The sequence below is a fragment of the Marmota flaviventris genome, chromosome 4 (genome assembly GCF_047511675.1).
Source record: "Marmota flaviventris isolate mMarFla1 chromosome 4, mMarFla1.hap1, whole genome shotgun sequence".
Lineage (NCBI taxonomy): Eukaryota > Metazoa > Chordata > Mammalia > Rodentia > Sciuridae > Marmota > Marmota flaviventris.
Genome location: NC_092501.1, coordinates 43382585 through 43402098, shown reverse-complemented (window position 1 = coordinate 43402098; position 19514 = coordinate 43382585). Strand labels below are relative to the sequence as shown.

General features: G+C 43.2%; 1 protein-coding gene across 1 annotated transcript in view; it reads left to right on the top strand.

Moving 5' to 3' along the window:
• The first annotated feature begins 235 nt into the window (after positions 1–235).
• Sh2d4b (SH2 domain containing 4B) overlaps positions 236–19514 on the top strand; it is an 84374-nt gene continuing 65095 nt past the window's right edge. Inside the window, exons 1-3 of the mRNA XM_027939877.2 lie at positions 236–1337; positions 1971–2140; positions 2231–2638. Coding sequence (XP_027795678.2) covers positions 2455–2638 — 184 coding nt within the window. The 5' untranslated portion in view covers positions 236–1337; positions 1971–2140; positions 2231–2454. The remainder of the gene's footprint in view (positions 1338–1970; positions 2141–2230; positions 2639–19514) is intronic.

Genomic DNA, 19514 nt, shown 5'->3' with positions numbered 1-19514 from the left:
CTGTTATCTGAGGAGCCCAGTAGTGCCCAGTTCGGCCGCCAGAGGGCGCGCCATGCCAGGCCGAGCCTGAGTGGCGGGCGAAAGCCAGGTGGGAGGCGGCGCCCAGGACTGCCCAGCGGCCCCCACCACTTGTTACCGAAACCCGATCCATCCCACAGAGCGTCTGCGATCCGCTTTTCGGTCACGTCCCCGGGATTCGGTGTCTCCTGGCCTCCTGCCCCACTGACCTGGGATTGCCAGGGAGCACCCCTCCCACCAGCGAGGTCCGTTCTGTTGCACAAGACGGGGAGCAAGCCAGGGTCATTCTCATGGATGACACCATCATCACCCAGCCAGAGGACAGGACCTCATGCCCATTCCCACACCCAGCCGGCTGGTGCTGCTGCTCTGAACAGCATTCTCTTTGGCCCTGTGCCCTTTCTTGTCCCATGCCTCTGGGGAGCCAAGGAAGAAAGACACTGCCTGTAGGAGGCCAGCTCCCTTGGTTGCCTTCCTCCTCTGGTCTTCTCTCTGGACTTTGAGCTGCCCCCAGCCCAACCACAATTAAGGCCAGGAAGGTCAGAGCAAGAGCGGGCTGGGGATCTTCAGTCAAGAACCAAAGGGAACCATGTCCCCTAGAGGAGTCAAAACTGAGGTAGGGAAAGGAGAGAAGAGGTCAGGGCAGGATCCACAGCCACAGCTCATCCAGGTGGCTGGAACACCTGGGTGGAGGCTCCCAGAAGGTCTGGGTCACATTGGGACAAGCTGTCTGTTCCTGGGAAGCGGCTCCAGACTATATTTCTTTTGACCTTGTGGGCTTCAAGCTGGTTGAAACCTGCTTAGTCCTTGCATTTGCCGAGGGAGCTCACTTGCCACCACGTTCCATCACTCAGGTGTGCGATCCACTTTGAGTCCTAAGGGAAGAGAAGGGGACACAAAGGTCACTAATCCAACCAAGCCACAATGCCAAATCATATTTGTTTGCTTATTTTCTCCTGGTGGGGTTACATTTTTTAAATCATCAACAAGAAGTTAGATTTGAAAATTGGGGGCTGGGGATGTGGCTCAAGCGGTAGCGTGCTCGCCTCTCATGCGTGCAGCACCACATACAAACAAAGATGTTGTGTCCGCCAAAAACTAAAAAATAAATATTAAAAAATTCTCTCTCTCTCTCTCTCTCTCTCTCTCTCTCTCTCTCTCTCTCTCTCTCTCTCTCTCTCTCTCTCTCTCTCTCTTAAAAAAAAGAAAGAAAATTGGGTCGAGTCCAACTACAGCACTTTATTGGTTGGGTTGCTGCAGGCAAGGCACTTACTTTCTCTGAATCCTGTTTCCTTATCTGAATAAAAGGGCAGTTAACTGTAAGTACCTCTAAGCATTGTTTTTTTAGGGAGGGGGGGCTTTGGTCTCAGCAAAAGCAGTTCCACCCACCCTCACAGCCAAACAGAGGTGGTTTCCCTCCAAGCAGAAGGCGCTATCATCCTGCCCTTCCCTGCCCAGGTGCCTCAGATCAGGGCATGAAGAGGAGGCAGCTTCATATTCTTCCTATTTGGTGAACTCCAGACAACTGCAACAACAAGGAGATCAACATCAACCATCCCATTGGGCTCTGGGGGGGTTGTCTCTCAGCACACACCCAGCTTGAGTTTCCTAATGGGGAAAGGGGAAAGAAAATCTGGCTTTCTTCTTTCTTGGAACTCCATGACAGTACTCCTTTTGGTGTTCTCTGTTGATACCATTTCATTTCCCTCCTTGGCTACAATATTGATAGGAGGAAAGATCTTTCCTCTCCCAATGCGAAGTTTTAAAAGCATTACCTCAGTCTGCCAAATGTCCTGGAAAGGAGAGGGCTGGCAGTGGTGGAGCAGGTAGATAGATGGTGGGGTTGAGGAGCCCAGAAGTTCCTGGCTGGCTCTTTTGGCCTCTTTTTAAAATTGGCCCCCAATATAGGGAATTAGTAGGCAAAGCTGCCTCCTCCTTTCTCTTATCTGCAGAGGAGAGATCAGTTCTCCAGCTGGCCAGGGCAATGTCATTGATACAGCTGGTGTCATCGTTACCTTCCACTGACAGATCACTCGACACCTACTGGCCCAGGCAGGGTTGGGCCTGGGCCTTGCCCAGCTGAGCTAGACCTTGGACTGCCCCTGTTTTTCCAGAAGGCGAGGTGAGTCCAAGAAAGAGGTGCTGCTGGGATACAGTGCTTGGTGACCCAACAGAGGGACTCAATTTCTCCTGGTGGCTGCTTTCCTTTCAGGGTCCCAGAGGCTTCTTTGGTTCCTACTACTTGGTCCCCTGGTGTCCTGGGGAGAGGAGATATGCTCATCACTGGCTGGGAGCTGAGGCAGAGTGATGCTGCACAGAGACGGGGCACTTAGAGTGGCGCCCGAGTGAGGAGCCAGGGCTGAAGAGTGGCTGGGGGCATCCTGCCTGGCTGCTCTGGTCAGCTGCCCTTCTGGTGTGTGCATCGCAGGTGGCACCATGCTGCAGCAGATCCTGCACGACATGTACATAGACCCTGAGCTCCTTGCTGAGCTCAGCGATGTGCAGAAGCACATCCTCTTCTACAAGATGCGAGAGGAGCAGCTGAGGCGCTGGAGGGAGCGGGAGGCCTGGGAGGCCCTATCCCAGGGGGACGGCCTCCGGCCCCCGAAGGTCAAGCGAGGTATGTGGCTGGGCATTCACCAGTTCCAGGAGGGTGGAAAAGTCAGCGGGGCTAACCTGGGCTCTTCTGCAAGATGTGCACTGGTATGATGAGGATTGAGGGCTTAGAACCCTTGAGCTGTGGTGTTTGGTCCCTTTAGCCTGGGCTTTTATCTTTAGATCAGGACTATAGGTTTAGACCACAGCAGAGGCTCTACAAAGTCTCTGAGAATGTGGACTTGATTTATCTTCTTGTAGAATGCCCAGGTTCTGTGAAGTCACCCTGGGGATGCCAGATTAAGCTCAGGCATAGTTGGCAATTGCATGATGGAAGGAGGGCATGTACTTGACCTCATTGCTGGTTCAGGCCAGGGTGCAATGGAGACATGTAGTTCCTCTTTCCTTTGCGAGCATGGCTCAGTAGTTCTCAGCTTGGTCTTGCACTGTGCCTCTCTGTTTCCTCATACAAGGGGATGGTTTGGATTATGCCTGGAACTCTGCTGGGTGTCTGGAGAAAGGGTGTCAGGGAATATCATCACACAATGAGTCACCAGCCCCAAATGGAAATAGTAACTGCAGACAAGAAGGATGGGTGCTACCTTTCAGGCAGTTTATATGCAAAGTCATGTGCCAATCAAGCCCATGGATGGGTCCACCTGAATGAAGGAGATTGTTCAGGACCCCTGGGCTAGAATCTGCTGGGAATGGTCGTTTATGTGCACTGCACTCATTTTATACTTTGCAAAGCTCATTGCCTTTCTTTTTCCCTTCGGTGACCCTCCACTTGGCCTCTGTACTATTCAGCCAGTGAAGTGAAGTTTTGATCTGTTTAAAGTCTTCAGTTCAAGCTGTTTCAGGCCTGGGCATACAGGCGTCTTGGGGCTCTAGCTTCCGCCTTTCACTCCAGCCTCACTGCTGGCCCTTCCCCAATTTGCACCAGGATGTAGTTTAAGATGTGCTCACTCCTGCTCTGGTCTTTGCACATGTGCTTCTTACTATTGGGAATGAGCTCCTGCCTTCATCCACTTGAAAGACTCCGTCAGAACCTGTCTTGTCCTTGGAGTCTTTGGGGATGTCCCCCAGCATAGGGAGTACTTGTCCCTATGTAGCTGACGGGCATGCAGGACTTACCCCAGCCCTTGCATTTGCCACACTGTCATTGTCATTCATCATCTGCTTGCCTGGCTCTCAGTAGACTCAAAGCCACTGGAGCGTGAGGCCATACTCCATTCTGCCCTTCTCCCTTGGGCCTACCTCTGAGCAGGTTGGTATACAGTGTTAAATCTCTATTTTGAACAAGACACAGCAGGACCCTGAGGGGGCAGATTGTGGCTCACTAGTGGCTGTATCACTAGCTGGCAAAAATAACCAGTCACCTTTCCAGTCCCATCCGACCTGTGCCTCCAGGCCTCACATGTGTCTGGTGGCTCCTTTGGGAGGAAGACAGATGCCCCAAAATTTTAACTGCAAAAATATTTATATGGAGATTTGTTTCATATTGACATCTGCATTTTCATGTATAAATTATACATTAAATTCATATGGGTTTCTGGAGCAGAAGATTCTATTCTAGGTTATTAATTTTCAGATTTATGAAGAATGGAAAGAGGGGGAACATGTTGAGGAATATGCATATCCTGGGTCAGGATCCATTTCGGATCCCAGCTTTGTGCTTCAGCCTTGTCCTTAGGAACTATCTGGGTAGGCCACCAGGAGCCTGGTGGACAAAGAGCTTTTTGTTGGAAGAGTCTGGGATGCATGGTGCCCTCTTCATAACCTCATGGTGCAAAGACACTGTACCATGCCTGTGAGTTTTCCATTTGCCAGGTGCCTGCCCTACCCTTAGTCCTCCCATGTGGGGTGCAGGGCAAATTCCTGTGACTCCATTTCAGGAGGAGAAGCTGATGCCCACAGAAAGGATGCATTGTATCCAAGCTTACCCAGCTGCTAAGAAATGAAGTCAAAACACACGTCTTGTGACTTTGTCGTGGAGTCTAATGACTGATGCATGCTTTCTCTTTCATTTCTGAACTGGGGACTTGAATTAGATGAATAATCTACGCTCACATTCACTTGTTCATCCATTCACTCATTTGTTTGTTTCTCCAGCATTATGAAGAGCTGGCTTTGGTGAACTGGATGGAGCTTTATTTCTCCTGATCTTTGGTGGATAGATCACAGGGAAAACAGCCAGAAGCCAGGCCTGGTGCAGGGCAGCTGTGTGGTGGCTCTGGGCAGGAGCAGGAGAGGACAGTCTCCACCCACTGGATCTTTTCTCTTCCTTCCTGGTCCCTTTCCTCCTATTTATCCTGAAAGAGGCATCTGTAGTGCCTCTGGTGAGCTGTGTGCTGGCCTCTTGGGATCCTAAACACCATCTTGATGGGTCTTAGCCAGCTGGAATGATGCTGCACCTCCTCCTGGCCACTGTCCCCAGTCCTGCCTCTCCCCTTTGTTCTCCTCTCTCACCCTCTCTTTTCTGGGAACATTTCCCAGCTCCCAGTAGGCCTGACCTCACTGTTCTTAGGGTTCAGGTAACGCTCTGATGGCACTTATAGGCAGCATAGCACAGGGCAGGACAAGGTGTGCTGTGTGCCTAAGAACTTGTCCATTTTCAAATTGTGCCCAGTGAGACTGGGAATAAGCAGGGTGGCATGGATCATTCTAGTTCACAACACCTTGGGGCTTTATTGGTCTTGGGACATATATTTGGGACCAACACATATAAGCTGGGGTGAAGGCTTAGAACTATGCCATTAAATAAGGCAGGAGAGGAAATGGGGTCACAGGTGGGCATACCTCATTCCTCTAATCATGTGGCACTTCTTTTCTATTTTCACTTTCCATTTTGGCATGAAGCTTCAGATGTTCTACCCAGTCATGGAAGATACAGGTCTGTAGCTTGGGAGATGGGCTATTTATCATGTTGATTGTTTTATCATATTTTGGATGAAGTTTGTTGTCTGGTGGGAAGTTGCATTGTTATACGTGAGATGCGTTATAACATTATGTTCCTGTTAAGATTTAAGCCAGTCCCCTTCCCTACCTATGCGGCCTCCTCCAGCTTTGTTCCCATGGCCCTGCAAGAACTCCCCAACTGCTTTGGGAATCAGAAACGTCACAGTCTTGTGGGTCACTTCTGCACTTGCTTAGTTATCTAGTTATCCCAGTTTCTCAGGGCTGGAGCAGATGTGGTCTTGGAGATAAGGAGTCAGGGCACATATTCACACTGCTCTGATAATATGGGAAGCTTTCCCAGCTGGACCTGTCAGCTCTGCCATGACTGACATTCTGCTAGTGTTAAATTGGTTCCTCTGTGTCCACTGCCTCATCTTTCTGGGTGTCCTTAGGGAGCCAGACAGCTTTCCTTGACCTCCTTCCTGCTTTCTTCTTCAGTGTGGCTGAAATCAGCTACACTGTGAACCAAGCCTGCACACTCAGGAGGCTGGCTTATTCTCACAACACAGCCAGCCCTGAGGCAGAATCCCCACATCCCTCCCAGGTGGCTCTTTGACCTGCATCTATTCCAGCCTGTGATGTGCTGGGTCTCCAGCTTCCATTACCTCCATACCTCACAGCAGGGCTCAAGATGACCTCCCACCTCCTGGTCCACCTCTCTGCCTGCTTGACCTGAGCAGCTCCCAGAGGCAGCCCCAGTTGGGGCCAGAGGGAGTCACCCTCCTAGGCCTCCTTTATGTCCCAGCAGTCCCACTCCTGCCAATCCAATGGGAGTTTCATGAATGCAGAACTTCTCACTGGCCCTTCTGTTTTCTAGGGACGTCTAGTAACCATGGCAACTTCACCTGTTGAATCTAGGTCCTCCTGTGCTCAGCATGTGACTTTTCCAGGCACAGAAGTCCCAACCTTGAATGTTAACCCTGCCTGGAGCATTCGTAGTGTGACCATATTCTCAGGCGTCCCCCTGCCTCACAATCAGCTACCAAAGACCATTTGATATAATAAGTCTTGGGCATACCTCACTTCTCTGCCTGGTGGCTTCCATTACACTTACAGCATGGTATCCATATATCTCTCCAATCCCCTTTGTGTCCCACTGTGTGGGAAGCCCCTTTTCCCAAACCCTCCCAAGGATGGTTCCTTTCTATCTATCATTTTGCAATTACATGTTGAGTTCTTTACTGACGACCCACTCTCAAGGAGTCTCTCTGATCTCTCCATTACAACTCCCTCCCTAAGGTTTGTCCTAGCACTTACCGCATCTGAAAATTATCTATTTTTATTTTAATTGTGGAAAACATAAGATAAAATTTACCATCTTAGCCATTTTAAAAATATGCAATTCAGTGGTTTTAAATGTATTCAAATGTTGTTCAGCATCACCACTGTCAAGTTCAGAACAAAAGGAAATCTCGCATCTATTGAGTGCTCCTCCCTCTTCTCTCCTCCTCTCAGCCTGGCAAACATTGTGTTTTTCATTCCTAGGATTCCTGCCTTCCCCTCCTCTGTGTCTTTCTCTCCCTCCTCTTCTTACTGTTTCTTTTTGCTAGTTTATGTTCTGTCTCCTCCATTTGCTTGAAGTCATCCCCAGACCATGGGTGTTTCTTGCATTGTTCAAGTTTCCATCCCCTCATCTAGAACAAGGCCTTGGGGTACAGTTGTAGCTTGTGTGGGTGAGAAGAGGCTAAGAACCTTGTATGCATGGTGTTTCCAGAGGATGTGATTGAAGAACCAGGTCTTAAAAGATTTTTTTTTTTTAAATGTGAGGCTATGTGCTACACCATGTGATTCCTCTTGTTGATCTTGAAATTCTTCAGTAAATATATATAAAGATTGACCATATAAACTTGTGCTTTGGGATTTGTTATAGAAGCTGATATATGAGACTATAATATACACATAGTGACAATTCTTTGTTACCTTTTCACTTAGAACTAATTTCATTTTCATTTCTTATTTTAGGATTTTGACTCAGATTTTAGCTTGTCCAATACTGCTTTTTAAATTCTCATTTACTTAGTGTGTATTTGTGTGTATCTCCTCCACCCTAGCCTTTTGGTATCATTTTTTTAAAAGAAGACTCTATTGGAAAATGTGTATTAAATAGTATTTGCAATTTTAAGTCTTATTTTGGTAAATGTTCTCAAACCGATTTTCTTTCTTTATCATCAGTAAAGAAAAGGGCTTTATGGTGGGCATGAGGCATAGTCACAGGGAATTACTGTAATCTGTTGATAACTGAAGGCATGGCCCATGGCCTGGGACCACCCTAGTTGTGACTATGTAGCTGGGTGTAGGGTGCCCGGCTGGTCAAGAGAGTAGATAAAGGAAGTCCCTGAGAGCCATGATGGGACTTGCTGTGTGGTCTGTTGGCAGTCTGACATGGAGAAAAGAACAGGTAGCCAGACCTTTCTGCTCTACCCACCTGGTCTGTGTAGCCCACTCTAGATGTACCATGTAGTAGGTGCTCCACTCAGGTGTGTGGCCTAGACATTGATGGGGACCCACTTTTGGCTCAGCATGGTGACATGTCTCAGCATCCTGGATGTGTCACCGTCCTCCTGCAGCACAGCCTTCATCTGTACTGGGGGAGGGGTTCTGTGACCCCCTCCCTTCATGGTGGCTGTGAGGATTGGATGGGCTAATGTGCAGTCCCTGAGGCCCACCCTGTGTGCACGATACTGATGAAAGTCCTCTCATCCTTCCCAATCATTTTCTTCCTGCCATCCCTAGGCCCAGTGGTGTGCATCCTAGTGAACAGCTCCTCCTGACAAAGGGCACCAAGGCCACTGCTCCCCATCTCTAGCACCAGCTTTCAGAAGCCACAAAGCCCCAGACTTGCCAGGTGGGCAGCAAGAGGAACCAGGGCAGAGGCTTCTGTGAGGAGTTGCAGAGTCATCCACAGTGACCAGAGTGATGGCTCTGGTGCCTGGTCGGTGCCATGTCCCTAGGGGTGAGGGTGCAGTTTTTGTGGCTATAGAGGAGGATCAACCTTATGCGAGCCCTTGATTGTCCTCTGTATCTCTGAGCACAGAACTAGCAGCCTCAGGCAGCTGAGGGCTTTTGGTAGGAGGATCCTAAAGGGGTCTCTAGGAAGCAGACTCAGATCTTGGGTGGTGGAGAGGGCAAGCAGAACAAGGCCTCAAAGCAACTGCTTCTTGGAAGGAAGGAGAACTTAACCAAATGGAGACTTGTCTGCCCTTCAAGCACCTCCACTTGCCTAAGCCCTTCAGTGACTTGGAAGATGCATCCAGATGTATTTCATAAAAATAAAACAGTGACTGATTAAAAGACATGCTATTATTTTATGTGCTACTAAGAAAGATGTAAATTGATCCATTGGTTATGAGACACATTCTGATTTCAGAGATGTTAAGTAAAATGTGTACCTTTGAATCAACCAGATAAGGAATTATCTACATTTTAGTTGAGCAAATAGAATCTCAGAGGGTTCAGCAGCCTGCTGTAGGAAGCAAGTGGGAGATGGAGTTAGAATCTGAGTGCGATGCCGGAATTAAAGTTTCTGATTTCTCTGGCTGTGCCACACAGAGCTTTCCTTGTCATGGCTTCTTCCCTGATGAAAAAGACTCATCGAAGGTGACCAAGGACCAATACCCAACAACCAAAAAGCATAAAAAATTATAAAAAATAATAAAAGAAAATATAAGAGAATATTGGGGATAGTTGAGACTTTCTTAAAATACAAGAATAAAAAAAGAAAATTAAGAAAAACCTGACTAAACACAAAATCTGAATAAAACATGTCAAACCAAACTTCCAAAAAGGTCAAAACAGGAGATAAATGGGAAAAATATTTGCACCATACATAACAGGCAAGGTATTAGTATCCCCGTGAACAAGTTCTCTAAATCAATTAGGAAATAATAACCAACACCAGTAAAATGGAGAAAAGACATGAACAAGTAACTCATGGGGGTGGGGAGATTTCAGATCACAATGTTGATGTGAAAAGAGGTTCAACCTCATTAGTAAATCACATAAATGCAAATTAAAACAATGGGATTAGCAAGTGTTGTCAACATTTGATAGTCAACACTGTTCATGAGGGTATAGGGAAAGAGATTCTGTTGCAGGGCTGAGGCCTTCTGGGAGATCGAGGCAGCAACAAGGCCCCCCATTCAAACACCAATTCTTGAAATCGAGTCAGAAAAATTTCAAACATGTCACTCAGAATAACAGGTATCAGTTTATTAGTGGGATAGGAAAGGGGAAAAGGGGACATTCTCAAGGGAGGGAGTGGATCCTTCTCAGAGAGGAAAGGATAGCACTGCATGCATATCTTGCCCTGGAGTTTTATAGGGGTTCTAGGGAATTTTCCAGAAAGTTCTACTTAGGTCCACCTCTTGACTTTTGACTGACAGCAGGATAACATCAGACTTTCAAATCCCCACTGTCATGACCACTCTAGGTCACTTTGGCCCATGCTGGCAGGTTCTAAATGGAACCTATTCTTATAGATTTTATAATCTATAAAGGGAATTATCCTTATCTCCCTGAGTTCCAAGATCTGGTGTATAAAAGGGTCACAAAAGTCTCCACTTCAGGGTACCTTGTGTTCTTATTGGAATTATTTTGGGCCTGTATTTCTCCCGCAGATAGCAGGTAGTTTGCTGAGGAATGTAACATATCCTGTTCACTCAAACCAGGCAGGGTTTCAGGTAAAGTGCTTCTTGGAAAAGAAAGCACGTGGGTGTCAGCACAGTGAGCCCACTTTATACAATTATTCCCTTCATCTCATGTCCCACCGCTTGCCTCTGTCTATCCCCTGTTAATGCTATTTTTCATACACGGTTTCCAGGGGAGATATAAAGAGGCAGGGAGTGTTTGCCCCTTTCCATTTCTTCTGTAGGTTCCCCAAGAGCTGGGCCACACGGGCGCTAGTGGGCTTTCTACAATCATGATGAATACCCGTGATAATCAACTTAAAAAGAGGAAAGGCTTATTCTAGCTCCCATTTTTGTAGTTTTCAGCCCAGGTCTGTTGGCCCCATTACTTTGTATGGTGAGGAGGAGCCTCATGGTGTGTTGTGGAACAAAGCTGCTCCCCTCACAGTGGCTGGAAAGCAACAAGAGAGGAAGGGGAGGGGTGTTAGGATCCCAATATCCCCTTCAAGGGCACTCCTTCAATGACGGCAAGACCTTGCACTAGGCCCCGCTGCTTACAGTTTTTATCACCTCCCAATAGTGCCAAGCTGGGGACTAAGCCTCTGACACACATATCTTTAGGAGACATTTAAGGTCTAAACCAAAGCACATAGGGGTAAGGTGTTTCTTAGTGAGCTGGGGTTGCTATAGCGATTTACCAGTCTAGATAGCTTAAATAACAAGTATTTATTCCTCATAGTTCTGGATCCCGGAAGACCCAGCTCAGAGTGCCAACATAGTTGGATTCTGGTGAGGGCCCTCTTCTGGTTGCAGATGGTTGGCATCTCCTTGTATCCTCTCATGGCAGAGAGACAGTGAGTTAGTTCTCTGGCCTCTTTTAAGGGTACTAATCCCACTTGTTAGAGCTCTACCCTTATGACCTAATCACCCAAAGTCCACACCTCCTAATACTTGGGTTTAGTGTCAACATATGGATTCTGGGATTTCATTGCTGAGGAGTCTTAGGGAAGGAACAAAGGCCCATGTCCTGGATCACACAGCTGTCAGTGATCAATGGATCAGCAGGGAACTTGAGTTTCTGGGCACTTACCCTGTCCTTTCTTATTCTCCATCTTTCTCCCCAGCTGCTGCCTGAAGCCCAAGAACTGTTTGAACAGGACTGCATTTTGTTCAGTTCTGCACAGAGGGAGTCACCTGTCCTAAACCCGTGCAGGGACCCAGCTCGAGGGTGTTGGACTGAGCTGCCCGAGTTTTATTTCTCTCCTCTTGTCTCAGGGATGCTCATGCCTGCCACCTCCCTGCTTCCCTTTCTGGCCTGGAGGTCAGCAGGGGCAGTTCTGAGAAAGGCCACGAGCTATTCATCTCTCAGTAACCTGACCTCAGGTCTCAACTCCAGCTTGGAGCCACTGGACTGAAGCTGAAGTAACAGCTTGCAGATGGCTTGGCTGCCTGTTCCTCTGCTCTCTCTCTCAGAATGGCTAGCATTTCTGCTCTCTAGGTTTTTCTCACGTAAGAATTAGCAAAGATTCCTATGGTTTTCCCTTTTGGAAATAGATTTTTTTTTTTTTTTTTTGCATTAGACTTTTAGATTTAAATTCCCTCCCCCTCCTCTTTTTCTTTATCTCTCTCTTTTTAGTACTGGGGGTTGAACGTGGGGCCTTGCCTAGCACTGACCTACATTCATAGCCCAAGGTTGAAATTCTTTGGGTTCATTTTCACACCAATTTCCTTCACGTCCTTTCAAAGTTACATAACCTTAGGCCTCATTTATTTTCCATCCTGTCATTTCACTGATGTATTTCATTTTCTGGCCACCTCAGTTGGGTTCTCACATTCAGACTTGGTGAGATGCTAAAGATTCAGGATGTCTAGTCCCTGCCTGAAGAATTTGAGCAATCCCCTCCTTTGACAAGCAGTTTATGCATTAGATGTTGTCCCAGATGAGAAAATTGGTCTGGTAAGTAACAAGATGAAGACTCAGGTCCTGACCCCCTCTCTGTCACATTGATTCTGCTGAGTCCCAGAGGGGGAGCTGGGTTGGAGTTAGAGTGTTGCAGATTCTCAACAATAATTGCATCAGGTACTAAGATACACTCCTTCAAAAGGAGATGTGGCCTTGAGCTGGGGAGTCATTTTACAGTCACAATGTTGGAGAGAATTGTGGGATGACAGTTAAGTGTGGCTGAGTCCCGTGTCTGTGTCATACAGTAAGGACAGTGTGGAATGCAACATAAAATAGCCTGGTACTATTGATAGTGTACCTTATGTCGAAACCCTGCTGGGCTTTTGCATTTGCCAGAGGAGTTGTATGTCACACTGCCTGGGTTAAATTTTGGCTCTGCCTACTCCCTAACTGTGGCTGTTTTCCACTTTGGCAAGATATTCTAGCCTCTGTGTAAACTGAGATGATGATAGTACCTTTATCCCGCATTTGTGGGGAAGATGAAATGAGATGGTCCCAGTGAAGTCTGACATGTTGTAAATACTTGACAAACATTAGCGTTAGCACATTTCTTGTGTGCCTGGCTGAGTTCTTTTCTGTTTCTCCAGAGATTCAAATTCACAAATAGAACAAAAGGCACTTAGGTTAAGAGAACCCACCAGCTGTTGGGTCAGCCACCTCCCTTAAAGGATTCTCTGAGAGGTTCCTTACAATTAGATATGGTCCTACCCTTAGGAGCAGGTGCTGTGGTATGCTTTATCTGGTCCATAGTGTCTCCTGATTCCTGAGTGTTCTGAAATTCTGTCACTTCATCACCAGCTAGTATTAACACATGCATCAGTCTAGGTTCTCTAGAGAAACAGAACCAAAAGGATATGTGTTCATATAATTTATTTTTAGGAATTGGCTCATGTTTGTGGGACGGGCAAATCTAAAATCCATAGGGTGGGCCAGGAGGCTGAAAATTGAAGCAGGGTTTCTATTTTACAGTCTCTTCTTCTTATAGAAGCCTTAATTTTTCACTATTAAGGCTTTGGAGGGAATGACACCCCCCCCCCATTAAGGAGACTCATCTGCTTTAAAGTTAACTGACTATAAATGTTCATTACATCCACAAGATACCTTCACAGCAATGCTAAGACTAGTGTACCAAACATCTGGGCACCATAGCCTAGCAAGGCTGACATATACTATTCACCAACACAGCATGTAATTAATTTCACCCACATGTAGGAAACACCTACTGTGTGCAGTGTGCATCTATTGTAATAGGTACCAGCAGTCTGCTCATTAGACTTCCATGGTTCAGCTAGGTTGCTGGTATTTCAATAAGGACATGCCACAGAAAGGAGGTACTTCCAAGCAATCTTCGAGAATGTGAAAACAAGCACAGCATGGAATTAGAAAGCTGTCTGCAGTCAGAGTCGTTTTTCTCCCCTGCCACTCATTTGTGCTTCTCTCTGCACACTTGCTCCTAAGGACTAGCTCCTGATGCTATTCATCCACAAACATGGCCCCCTCTTAATGTATTCCAGGTCTTAATCACATGGCCTTCCATCTCCAAGATCCAGTACCAAATATGACACTCATGCCTTTGCATCTCAGTGTATTCCATTTCATGGGAGTCTGGTTGTCTCAGCGGTGGTCCACATCAGTAAGCAAAGAGGCTCATGGAGATAGTAGGGCTGCTGCTTTTCAAAGTTATGAGCTGTGAAAGGTAGAGCTAGAAGGGAAGTTGGATATAGTGGGTAAACTGTTAATATCTCTGCTGAGGGTGAACCATCTTGTCCTTCTTAGCCTAGGACTAGGACCTTCCTTTTTATAAAATAAAAAGGCTTACATCTTGGAAACCAACTTGGCTCCAAGCAAACTTGGACTGTTGGTCACCCCATCCATTAAACACACCTGAATGGAAACTTCAGAAGACAAAGTGGGTTTCAGGAGCAGGAGACTTAGTGCCATATAAATGCGGAGAAGGAATCAAATAGAAGGAAATATTCTTGGGTTATTCCTGGACTCACTGCCCCTGCATCTGGGTTTTAAAGGAAAATCTGGTAAACCAGCATGGTACAGCTTGGGCTTCCCAGCATTTTCAAGTGGAAAGTGACTTTTTAATTGGAGGGAAAGCTGAATATATATATATATGCATACATTATCTTTCTCATTCCTTGACAGCTTGAATATGGATATATATATGATGCAAAGTAAGAGTCAAATTCATTTTTTTACATGTGAATGCAAAATATATTATTTCCCAGTATTATTTGTTGAGAAAAAAATTATTCTTAATTAAATTGCCTTGGCATGGTTCATATGTTGATCATATATGTATATGTGGGTCTGTTTCATTATATTTATTTCTCTACTTACACAAATATCACATTAGCTATAGCTTTCTAGCAAGTCCTGAAACTGTGGCTTTGTTGTAAATCTTGACAACAAATTGTGCAAGTCATTCAAGTTTGTTCTTTTTCAACATTGTTTTGTCTATTCTAGGTCCACCTAAGTTTTAGAATCAGATTGCCAAATTTGTGTAAATAGCTTTTCCAATCCATAAAAAGATATATTGTTCTGCTTCTTAAAGTTTTTAGTTTCTCTCAGCAATGTTTTATAGATTAGGGAACAAATTTTGTTAATACCTCATAGTAGTTCTTATTTTTGATACTTCTGTAAATGACATTTTAAAATGAATTTTTAATTGTCTATTGCTAAAATATAGAAACACAATGGAGGTTTTTCATTAATGCATTATAGTTAAACATAATGGTGGGTCATTTTGACATACATATAAGTGCATATCTCAAAACTTGCTTCATTTCCATCTCAAGTATTTCTGCTTTTCTCTCCTTTTTCCACTGATCCCCTTCCTTGACTCTAATATATATATATATATATATATATATATATCCATTATAGTTATACATAAAAGTTGAATTCATTGTAATATATTCATATATATTCATACATGTACATAGCATAGTTTGGTCAATTTCATTCTGCAGGGCAATTGATTTTTGTGTACTGATGTAATATGCTGTGACCATGTTAAAATCACTCATTAGTTTGAATAGCTTTTTTTTTGTAGTTTTTTTTGAGGCTTTTATATGTAATTTTTCATAAAACAAAGACAGATGTATTTCTTTCTTTCCAATACATACATCTTTTATGATTTTTTTCTTGCCTTACTGTGCGGGTTAAGATCTTCAGTCCAGTGTTAGATGTGGTGAGAGCTAACAACATTGCTTTGTTCCCAGTCATTAAGGGTAAATAGTTAATTTTTGATCCTTGAATATAATGTTAGCTCTAGGATTTTTATGGATGCATTTTATCAGGATGAGGAGCTCTTTCTCTATTTTTAGTTTGCTAAGAATTTTTATTAGGAATGGATTTTAGGTTTGTCAGATGTTCTTTTCAACTACTGAAATGATTATAGTTCTTTTTCTTTTTCTTCTCTTGTTTTCCCTTGCAGATATGATTAATTAATTTCTTTGATTGTTAAATGTTGAACTAACCTTGAATTCCTATGGTAAACTATATGGTTATGATAAATTATTGTTTCTATATAATTCTAAATTCAATTTTCTAATACTTTATTAAGTTTTTTTTTATTAATCTATGTGTCCAGGCTTTCATTGTGGGTAGATTTGAAAGTACAAGTTGAAATTATTTTGTAGACATAGAGCTACTCAGAGGATGCATTTCTTCTTTGGTGAGCTTTGGTGAGGTATATCTTGCATCTTTTAAAGAATTTATTTCATCTAAGTTATCAACTTACTGTCATGAAGTTTTTAAGTTTTTCTTATTTTCTGTATTTTAGAAAGTATAGAAACTTAGATCATTGGTTTGAGCTCCTTTATTCTCTCCTCTTCCTCCTCCTTCTTCTGATTGAACTCAGAGGTGCTTTACCACTGAGTTACATCCCTAACCCTTTTTATTTTGATTTTGATAAAGGGACTCAGTAAGTTGCTTAGGACCTCACTAATTTGCTGAGGGTTTCCTTGAACTTGGATCCTCTTGCCTCAGTTTCTTAAGTTGCTGTGTTTATAAGCATTTACCACTGCATCTGGCTCTTCATTCTGAATAAAAGCACTTGATGCTAGAATTTTCTCCTAATGCACTGCGTCAACCAAATCCCATAGATTATTATGTGTTATCTTTTAATTTTAAATATTTTCTAATTCACTTTGTGATTCCTTTTTTTTTATTCATGGGTTATTTAGAATTGTGCTGCTTAATTTCTGAATGTTTGAAGGAATTTTTCTAGATATTCTTCTGTTATGGATTTCTATATCAATTCCATTGTGGTAAGAGAACAGTATATGCATGATTTCAAACATGGACATTTGGGTTGTTTCCACTTTGAGGGTTATATGAATAATACTTCTGTGAACATTTATGCCCAATCATAGACTGAAACTTCCACAACTATGAGCCCAAACAAACCTTTTCTCTTTATAAGTTAATTACCTCAGGTATTTGTTTTAGTGATGAAAAGCTGACTAACCTAGTGGTAAATCTGCTGGCACCATAATGGTAGCAGTATCGTATTTTTCACCATGACACAATCACAAAAAAATAATGATGTGTTCACAATAAAATGGATGATATTTTCATCTCTTGATGAATAGTAAACCTTGATAATTTCATTGTGTGACAAAATGGAATGTATGCATAAAGTATTTTTGCTGCCTACAGAAGTATGATGGGTGTCCTGAGAAAAAGCAGGTATGCTTGTTTCATTACATGATGAAGTATCCTCTTTCATGTTACACCATTTTTACTTAAAAAGGCCAACAATTTATATGTATAAATATACATATTTTTTACAGATATGGGTATTTGAAAATAAATAAAGTAGATCTGTTACTTCAAGGAAAGCAACTGATAAAATTTATGCCACTGATAAATTCTAACTTTCAGACAAAAGCTAAAAATTTTGAAAAACTTAACATCTGCCACAGTGCGTTTATTTGTCACCCAATACATAATGACTTTTCTCAAGAGATTCATACATGTATTTACAAATGTGACTTTTCTGATATGTAAAATAAAGTGAGTCCATGTATGGAAGGTCTGCTTGACTCACTGAATCACTATATTCCAAAGGACAAACGAGTAATGTTGCAAAAACATGCATGAGAAAAAGATCCGTTCAAAGTGAATAACAAACTAAATAGTTTTTTTTGGGGGGTGGGGTGGAGTACCAGGGATTGAACTCAGGAGCACTCAACCACTGAGCCACACCCCCAGCCCAATTTTGAATTTTATGAGAGACGGGTCTCATTGAGTTGCTTAGCACCTCGCTTTTGCTGAGACTGGCTTTGAACTTGTGATCCTCCTGTCTCAGTCTTCTGAGCTGCTGGGAATACAGGCGTGCACCACCACACCCAGCGACAAATGAATGTTTATTTTTATTTTGCTTTTTAAATGCTCGAACTTTTTATTTTGAACTAACTTTAGACTTAGAAGAGTTTCAGAGTAGTTTAGAAACTTTCCATCTGCCTCTCACCCAGCTTTCCCTATGGTTAACATCTTATGTCACCGTGATACATGGCTAAAACTCAGAAAATAACATAACAAATGAATTTCAATTTAATAAACTATAATAAAACTAATCAATATGGTTTCAGATTCCAAGCCACAGCTAACATTTAAGAAACCACCTCTTGTTTGATTTTTGGTATAGCATCAAAAATTATCTGAAAAAGGTGCTAATTGTTCTCTTTTCTTCTTTTTTTCCAACTGCATATGTAGGGGAAAACATTTTTAAAAATGTATTTCAACCAAAATTACATATCATAACAGAGTGAATGTAGGAACAGATATGAAAAATCCATCTGCTTTCAATTAAGTTGGACATAAGGCAGATTTGCAAAAATGTAAAATGAGACTACTCTTTCAACTTTGCATATATGTATTACATTTACACACATACACATGCACACACAATATTCCAACATCTCCCCAATCTCCTTGCCTCCAGTCCTTGGTAACCATTTTCACACTCCACATATCAGGGGTTTCATGTGGAACTTGTCTGTGTTCTCCCAGTTATCCACATTGTTGCAGATGATAATATTTCCTTCTTCTTCAAGCCGAATAGTATTCTACCATGTACATCTACCACATAACCTCTGTCCACTCTACCTGCGGCTCCCATTACCAGCATCTGGCTTCATTACACTCCTCTTTAGTTAGGTTCCTGTATTGCCTGGAGAATACTTATGCCCCTTTACCCTGCAGGAGTCATGTTATTCTTTGGGATCCAGATGGAGTCCAGCAGGCTGGAGGCTCCTATCTCCCACAGTTTCACGCTTCTGTTCGGTAGAGATGCCGTAGAGGTATTTCTTGTATCCCTTGTTGTTTTGTATGCATTACGATGTGTTTGGAGAAGAGAGGAATATCTTTATAGGAACATCAAAAAGAAAAGCCTTTAAACCTGCAAGTTTTCTTCTGAACTTACTATGAGATGTGTGCATATGCACATTTCTTGCGTATTTCTTGCTGCATTCCCCCCACCCCAAATAATGTGTCTTTTCAACGTTCATTTCCTTAAAGACTCAAGGGTTATCTGGGAGATATTTTCTAGATTATAGAACAGTTAAAATTTTTTATGACTATTTCCCCCCACTGTCTTCTAATTTGGGGTATTATTATTAGGGAATATGGCCTATAAAAATTTTCTCATAACTATAAGAGCAAAAGAAAAGTATATGCTCAGTGTTTAAGAAATAAAGTTCTGTTGGGCATTGTGGCACATGCCTGTAATTCCAGCAGCTCTGGAGGCTGAGGCAGGAAGATTGCAAGTTTGAAGCCAGCCTCCCAATTTAGCAAGGCCCTAAGAAACTTAGTGAGACCCTGTGTCAAAATAAAAAGGATATAGTTTAGTGGTAAAGCACCAATGGGTTCAGTCTCTGGTATCAAAAGAAGAAAAAAAAAGTTCTGTAATTATTAAATAAAATTGAATCATTCAAGTCCTATATATCATTACTTTAAAAAATCTATTTGACCCACTGACTTCTGAAACAGACGTAGTAAGTGCCCACCAGGAGTTTATACACATTTTCAAATTCTTCTTATATTTTTGGTGTTTTTCTTTTATGCAGTTGGCTGTTATGTTGCTTGTTGTATAAAGTTTTATGACTGTTATATCTTCTTGGCGGGTTGCAACTTTTATTATCACACAATATTCTTCTATGTCTTGTTTACACATTTGTCCTTGAATTTTGCTTTGTTTGACATTGACACTTCTGCTTTCTTTTTGCTTGCCTTTGCACGGTCTGTTGTTGCCTCTATTTTTAACCTTTTCTTTTTTAAGTGGGTTTTCTTTAAGTAGCACATAGCTGGATTTATTTTTTAATCAATTCAATAGTCTC